This window comes from Lemur catta, chromosome 2 (assembly GCF_020740605.2).
Source record: "Lemur catta isolate mLemCat1 chromosome 2, mLemCat1.pri, whole genome shotgun sequence".
Lineage (NCBI taxonomy): Eukaryota > Metazoa > Chordata > Mammalia > Primates > Lemuridae > Lemur > Lemur catta.
This window is the reverse complement of record NC_059129.1, coordinates 22594100-22601654: the sequence shown is the minus strand read 5'-3', so window position 1 is coordinate 22601654 and position 7555 is coordinate 22594100. Positions and strand designations below refer to the sequence as shown.

The 7555-nt window shown below is 56.4% G+C and overlaps 1 protein-coding gene across 1 annotated transcript in view; it reads left to right on the top strand.

Moving 5' to 3' along the window:
• Positions 1 to 519: 519 nt before the first annotated feature.
• The window catches only part of TNRC18 (trinucleotide repeat containing 18), an 85373-nt gene continuing 78337 nt past the window's right edge, over positions 520 to 7555 (top strand). Inside the window, 2 exon segments of the mRNA XM_045541252.1 lie at positions 520 to 1561; positions 2330 to 2464. Coding sequence (XP_045397208.1) covers positions 1375 to 1561; positions 2330 to 2464 — 322 coding nt within the window. The 5' untranslated portion in view covers positions 520 to 1374.

Below are 7555 nucleotides of genomic sequence, written 5' to 3'. Positions count from 1 at the left end.
GGCGCGGAGTGCAGGGCTCAGGGCGGGCACCCAGGAGCCGGTGGCTTTGGCGTGATCGGCGGCTCTAAGAGCGTCCAGGCCTCCTGGAATCAGGAATCTGAGCTGTTGCGGACTGACGGAGAGCGAGGGAAGGGTGGGCTCCCAAGACCCCCTCCCTCCCCCACGGGAATAGGCAAACGACAAATCTTTTAAATAAACAGCTTTAAACTGGAACTACAGGGGGATTTACCCAATGGTGGGGAAGGCGCCCCTCGGCGGGCCCGCTCTGTGAAGGTTTTCTTTGTAGGTTATTTTGGGGGGTGGGTAGGGGGGAAGCTAGAGTAGGAGCGAGATCCTTGATCCCCTTCCTTCCCCTTTGCCATCCCCCAAATCCCCCGTGCCAGGCCGCGTCCTCGAGCCGCCGGACTCCCAGGCTAGGGCGTTGGAAAATGAAACCAAAGCTTGTTTTGAAGGATTCTTTCCAGTCCTCAGGCGAGAATGCCACGTCTCGGGTCCTCGGACTCAGACTCTGGGACTCACAGTGGCAGTGGAGGTGGGGGGCTGGCGGGCCTCTTTAAAAATAATAAACCCGCTTTGCACTCTGCCTCCAGGGGAAAAAAAAAATAAAAAACCATTCTTTCGGCGGCTCAGGGAAACCAAACTCAGAAAAGGGAGGCTAGGTCTCAGAAAGGTTAAATATTAAACTTTCCGGATCAGATAGTGACATAGTGTTTAGGGAGACATTTCAAACTGCTCGTGGAAGGGTTTCACAGTTTTAAATCCCAGAGCATGTGACGCCCAGGAATAAACACACTTAGGAGGTTTGTATTTACGCTGTCCGGGCACAGCCGAGGGACCTTCCCCCCGTTTGGGGAGGACCCGGCAGCCGTTGAGGCAGAGTCCGGGCTGGGGCGCAGCGCGCCACCGGTCACTTTTCCGAGTCGGGTCCCCTAGAGCTTGAAGCTGCTGGCGGAAGGAGCATGGATTTTTACTATTCCCAGAAACGGGGCTACTCCCGATTTCATTTCTGGCCACGAGATCGACAGCCCCCGACCCTGAAGGGTGAGGCGATTTTCTGAAACTTGTTTATTTTTTTCCTCTTTCTTTCTCCCCTTCCATTTCTTCCGCGGCCCGTCTCCTCTCCCCGCCAAGACGCCGTGTGCGCCGCCTCGCGCAGCTCCGACTGGCCGCCCGGAGGGGCCCCACCGCCGGCCGCCTGTGCGCCCCGGGCCGCGGGCCCGCCGCCGAGCGCAAGCCCCGCTGGCCGCCGCCATGCACGCCGCGGAGCCCCCGCCACCCGAGGACTCTGGGACTACGCCGAGGCCGAACTTTTAGGTCCCACTGAGCGAGGCCCGCGGGCCGGGTGGGAGGCTGGCCGCGGCACTCCCGCGGAGGATGGATGGCCGAGACTTCGGGCCCCAGCGGTCCGTGCACGGCCCCCCGCCGCCGCTACTGTCCGGCTTGGCCATGGACAGCCACCGCGTGGGCGCGGCCACTGCCGGACGCCTGCCCGCCTCAGGTTTGCCCGGCCCGCTGCCGCCCGGGAAGTACATGGCCGGCCTCAACCTCCACCCGCACCCGGGTAAGTGCCCCGCGCAGTGCCTGTTTCCTCTTGTCTCCCGGGATTCTGGGGAAGGAGGCCCCGGAGGATCTACTTGGCCGGTTCCCCGGCACTCGCGGCCGGGGCTCGGCGTTCCTCTTTCCCTCGGCCGGCCGCTGGGGTGCGGGCAGGCTCAGCTCCCAGGGCGGGGAGTCCCTGGCCCTGGGCAGAGGCCTGTCCGGAGGTCCTGGCGGAGAGGGGTGCGCGGCTCGGCTGCCTTCCCCGGCACGCCCGTACTTTCCGAGGCAAAAGTGTCTGCCGAAGTCAGAGCCACCGAGGGCGATTCCAATCCCCGGGCCCCTGCGGCAGGAACCTGGGCTGGAGTTTTCAAAATTTGGGCGAGAAAAGAACAAATCAGCCCCCACACCCTGTGAGACACCCGTTCCTCGAGCTCGAATCTTTTCTTGGCAAACACCCTTTCTGGCGCCCGTGGGCCTCGGGTTCTCTTCCCAGCTCCACCACCCCACCGCGCTGAGTCGGGTCCCCGGCAGTTCCTGAGCACCAGGGGGTGCGGGAGGACGGCGACCCCAACCCTGGGATCCTGGCCTCCAGCAGGCAGGCAGCAGCCATCGGGAGCCCCCTTTCACCCCGGGAAAAACGGTGGCCCAGCGAACCCGCACCCCGGGGAGCCCGCACCCCGGTAGGAGGGTGGCGACCCCGCCCCGGGAACCTCTTGTTCTTTGACTGGAAAGAGGGTGCAAGGCGAGGCGGGGACGCCGAAACCCGGCCACTGCCATCGTGAACTTACAGGGAAAGAAGCGGCGCAGGGAGCGGATCGGGCCGGACACGGGCGGCGGAGGGGACACCCTGGGTCTGACATCGAACCGCAGGAGGTGGCCGAGAAGGCTCCGCGGCCACTGCCATTTCCCGAGAGGGGCTGCCCAGGTGCGGCGGGGGTGGCCTCCGGGTGGGCGCTGCGCGGGGAGGGAGACGCTTGCCCCGGCCGAGCCCTGGCCACCGCAGCCAGGCGGGGAGCGAAGGGAGACACAGAGGCTCCAGACCTGCCGGCGGCTGCCCCAGGGAGGCCGGGTCCCTCCTCCCCGGGGTGGGTGCGCTTAACTCCTACTCCTGACCTCCCAAGCTCCGACTTAAAAAAAAAATCCATCTGTTTTCCCAAGTGTAGTTAGGACTTTTGCAATTTTCCGGGGAGCCCCAGCACTGCGCTCTTCCTTGGGGTCTTGGAGGAGACACCCCTGGCCTGGAGTAGCCGCCCCAGCCTCACCCCACCCGCTGGGTCGAGTTCGCTGATTTTGCCTCTCTCTTTGATTTTTCTCCTGGAACTTTTCAGGAACTGGCTTCCCCGGGGGCTCGGCGGGACAAAGGGCCTTTGTGAAGCACTGGGCGGGGGAGGGGCATGAGAACCCTCAGCCCTGGGGCACGCGTGTGCCCCTCGGGAGCTGGAGGGGGGCCTTTTGCCCGGGACCGCGACGAGGGCATGGGTTTTCTCCTGAGTGGCGCGCTGCGGCGGAGGGAGGGGTGATAGAGACCCCAGAGGAAGAACTTAGGGGCCGCGGTGTGGTACAAAGGCTGTCTGGGCCAATCCCTTTTGCATGTCCCGAGAGTCCACAGGGATGTTTTATGTGTGTGTGTCTTGAGCTCTTCGGGTTATTCGGCTCGGTCTGGCCCGGGGAATCGGCAGGGGTGGGGGGGCACCGCAGCCTGGGGATCGGGCCTCTGGTCTGCCTGTCTGGCAGGGCCTTCCCTTGCTTTCTGCGAGTCTGGGAGAGGGCGTCGAGTACTCCCCGCCTGCGATCTCCTTCGCGCTGGCAGAGGCAAAGTGTCCTGAGAAGCCGTAAAAACAGCCACTTTCTTGGGGCGCCTCTGCGGCTGCACTGAGCCAGGGACGCGCCTAACCTGCCCAGTAGTCGGCCGCCTGATGCCCATTTGGTGGATGGGAGAGGCTGAGGCAGGAGGTGGCCAAGCGACTGACCGACCGACCGGAGGAGGAAGAGTAGCAGGTGGTGGCCAGGCGCCCAGTCTCTTGACCTCCTGCTCTCTGTGAACTGCCTGACTTCTGCATGTTGAGGCCGTGGTGGCTGAGGAAATGGCAGGAAGGCCGCTGCTGTCCCCCACCCCTACCTCTAGTGGCCCCGTGCAGACCTCGGACCCCAGGCCAACGCCCAGAGCTGAGCCCATGCTAATCCCATTAGCCTGGAGATGGGGAGCGGCTCCCATTCACTGCTTGGGGCTGGGCCGGATTAGAAATTCCTCAACCTGGCACTCCTCCCCATTTTCTTTGTGGGGTGCAGGTGCTAAATTTTCCCTTCGGACACCACCCTCTCTTCCTTGGCTGTCAGCTCCTTAGGTCTTGCCAGCCTTATCAGCCCCATCTTTGCTTGTTTGTTTTTATGTGATGAAGTCCTAGGGCTTGAGGGATTTGCCTGGGGTCACACAGTGTGGGAATGAGAGGCACATTGCCTTTGGGGTCCTTTCTACCCTGAGCTTGGTGGTCGTGAGACCGTCTCTGTGTGGCTCTGCTGGAGTGCCTCCTGCCCTGGGAGAACTCAGAGTTGGAGGGCTGTGGGGGACTGCTGTGAGGGAGGAGAGGCTTTCTGCATTGAGGGTCACAGCAGTGGGCTTTGGGCCCTTCCTCTGCAGAAGAGGAGGTAAAATCAAGAATGAATGGGGTTTGGGATCAAAGAAAGGGTGGCTTTTACCTTTCCTATAACCTTGAGTATTGATATAGCATGAACAGCAAATAGTCACAGTCTGATGGGTGAAATGGACAAGTAAGTGACAAGCACCTGAGGCTTGGCGCTCAGCTCTGGGGCTGGGAGGCCTGGACCGAGTCCTTCTCATATGGTGCAATTAAAGAGCTATTAGCAGGATTTTGTACTTGGATATTTACTCTCCCTGCCCCCACCCTCTGGGCTGGCCCCCAGGGAGGATTCGTGAATGGGGGGCTGGGACCCAAGGATCGGGCAGGGAGGCCCTGCACTTTGGCCTGGCCAGTAGACAATAGGGGACCATGAGCCTTCTCCAGGGTCCGATCAGCTCCATCTCTGGAATCCAGCCTGTCAGCCCGCCGGGATTGATTTAGAGAGATGAATCAGTGAGGGCTGGCGGAGTGATAGAAAGATAAGGGAGATTTGCAGGGTGTTCCTTCTCTGGCGGGGAAGAGGGAGGCCTGGTGAGGGTTCTGGAATCTGGGAGGGCCTCTTGGGCCCCCTGGCTCTCCGGGTTCTTCAGCTCCCAACCCCAGCGCTTTCTCCTTTCTTCACTTGTTCATTTACTAAGCAAATCATTTCCAAGTGCTTCCCGCATGCCAGGCATTGCTCTGGTCCTTGGAATTCGGCAGTGAACCCAACAGACAGAAATCTTTGCCCTCGTTGGAGCTCACATTCTACGGAAGAGCCAGACAGTGAACACACAAGTCGTGCGGGAAATGGATTTTGAATAGGGATAAAGGCTGTGGTCTGGTCTGGTCCGGTCCAGTCCAGCTGGTGAGGGGCTGTGTCCATGCAGCCAACTCGAGTGATCCGAAGGAGTGACCTGTGTGTGTGTGTGAGAGAGAGAGAGAGAGAAGGGCAGAAAAGTGTGATGAAGGGAAAGGAGATGGAACACAGAAGCCTGACATGTCTGAGCAGTCTGAATGGCTGGAGCCAGTTGGGGGTGGGGTGGGGAGGGGGGGATCCTGTAGGTCCCTGAAGGCCAGTCATGAGGTCTTGGAATTTTAAACTATGAGGAATGAGGATGCAGTGGAGGGTTTTAAATGGAGGGAGTGACTCAAATTGAGGGACATTTTACAGAACTGGTCTGGACTCTTAATGTCAATGGCATGCAAAACAAAGGAAGGCTGAGAACTGTTCCTGATTAAAAGAGACTAAAAAAACAAAAAAAACCAATAAGTGACAGCTAAAGGCAATGTGTGGGCTCTCGATTGGATCTTTGATCAGGGAAGAAATCGCTCCAAAGAACATCATCTGGGCAATTGACAAAACTGGAATATGGACTGTAGATTAGCTGATAATATCAAATCAATATTAGGTTTCATGAAGTTGATAACTGCTGTGGTTACATAAGAGAATGTCCTTGTCCTTAGGAAATAATAATACCAAAACATTTGGGGGCAAGGGGCTCGGTATCTATACTTACTCTCGGAATGGTTCAGGAAGAGAAAAAATACGTGTAAGTTTTGTATACATATGGGAGACAGTGATACATCAGGTAACATCAAATAACAGACAGAGGGAGAGGGCAGTTCACAGTTCTGGTGAAGGTCTTTCATATGGCAACTCATTGTGCTATTTCAAACTTTTCTCTGAATTTGAAATGATTTCAAAATAAGCATTTAAAAAAATTAGGCTGGGTTGCTGGCCAGAGACCGTCCAGTAGACGAGGAGAGAAGCAGGTGACCAGTCAGTCCCAGGAGGTGTCTGGGAGGTGATGGGGAACAGGGAGGGGGCTGAGGTGGCATGGGCAGAGAGGCTTGTGGAGGTGGGGCTGCCATGATGGGGCGGGGGTGGGTAGGGAGGAGATCTCTGGGATTGTCAGTCAGAGCTGCTTGTGGAGGGGGGAGGGGTTGGGCATCTTATTTGGGATGTGGCCAGTGCGGGGTGCTCTTGGCTTCCTAGCGTGGACCAGTCTTTGGTCTGAACTGACTTTACTGTAGCCCACCCAGACTGCAGCGCAGCTTCTGAGGGGATCAGATGGAGCTGTTCTCAGGACAGATCTTGGGCCTCCCCAGGGCCTGCTGGGAGCCCTGGCTGGTGGTCATTCAGGGCCAGGGTCCTCACCACACCTGCTGCGGGCAGAGGCCTGGCATCTGACTTTGAAGGCAGTCAAGGACGTTAGGTGGGAGCCACTGAAGCTTCTTGCTCTCCACTCTTGGGCCACCATTGCATGTGAGGTTCCTTCATGAGGCAATGAAAGTGGTGGATCCTCAGCCTGGCGGAGTGAGACACCCTCACTGACAATTGTACTCATTTTCCAGTCTCGAGCCAGCGGAGGCTCCTAACCTTGCTAATCCCCAGATAGGAAACTACTCCACCTAGAGGCAGGATGGCCTCGGGGCTGAGGCTTAGATCTCGTCCCTCCACTTACCAGGTGTGTATGATGACTCTCTCAGCCTCGATTTTCTCATCTATCAAGTGGGTTGATTAGAGTACTGAATTCATTCGGTGGTTGTGAGGTTGGAATGAGTTAAGTGCAGGCTAGGTGCCCAGCGTAGGTACAGCCCTCTGTTAACAGTTACAGCAAAAGTGAGGGCTGTAATTACAGTGACCATTCACTGATGACTCACACATCCCTTACGCTAGAACAGACCTCTCTGAGTGCCCCTGGAACTGTGTAGTAAACCCCTCTGGATGGGTCATAGGTTCCTCAAACTTAAGGGTCTCAACCTGAACTCATTATTTTATTTTTCTCCTTTTTAAAAATATATAACAGGTGGTGAAATGTTTCGATCTTGAGCGTTCAGTTCATTGAGTTATTACAAAATGAACACGGTTCTGTAACCACCAGCCAGCTCAAGATGTGGGTATTTCTAGCACTCCAAGGGCTCCTCAGGCTACTTTATAGTTATCACCACCTCCCCCCCAAACATCGTTCTTATTTCTGTTACCATAGATTTGTTTTGCCTATTTTTGAACTTTCTGTAAATAGAATTATACAGCTCGCCTGTTTTTATTTCTGGACGCTTTCACTCAACATTATATTTGTGAAATTAATCTATATTGTGGTACGTACCAGTAATTTGGAATTTCTCATTGCTGTGCAATATTCCACTATATGAACATAGCATAATTTACCCTACTGTCTTGTTAATGGACTTTGAGGTTATATTTGCTATGAATAGTGCTCCTATGAGCATGCTTTTTGGTGCACGTACATACACAATTTTTTGGATCTATACCTACCAGTGGAATTGCAGGGACAAAGGGTATACATAAGTTCAGGTTTAGTGGCTACATGTTTTCCAGTTTTTGTGGCATTTTACATTCTGAGTAAATGCTATGTATGAGATTTCCAGTGGCT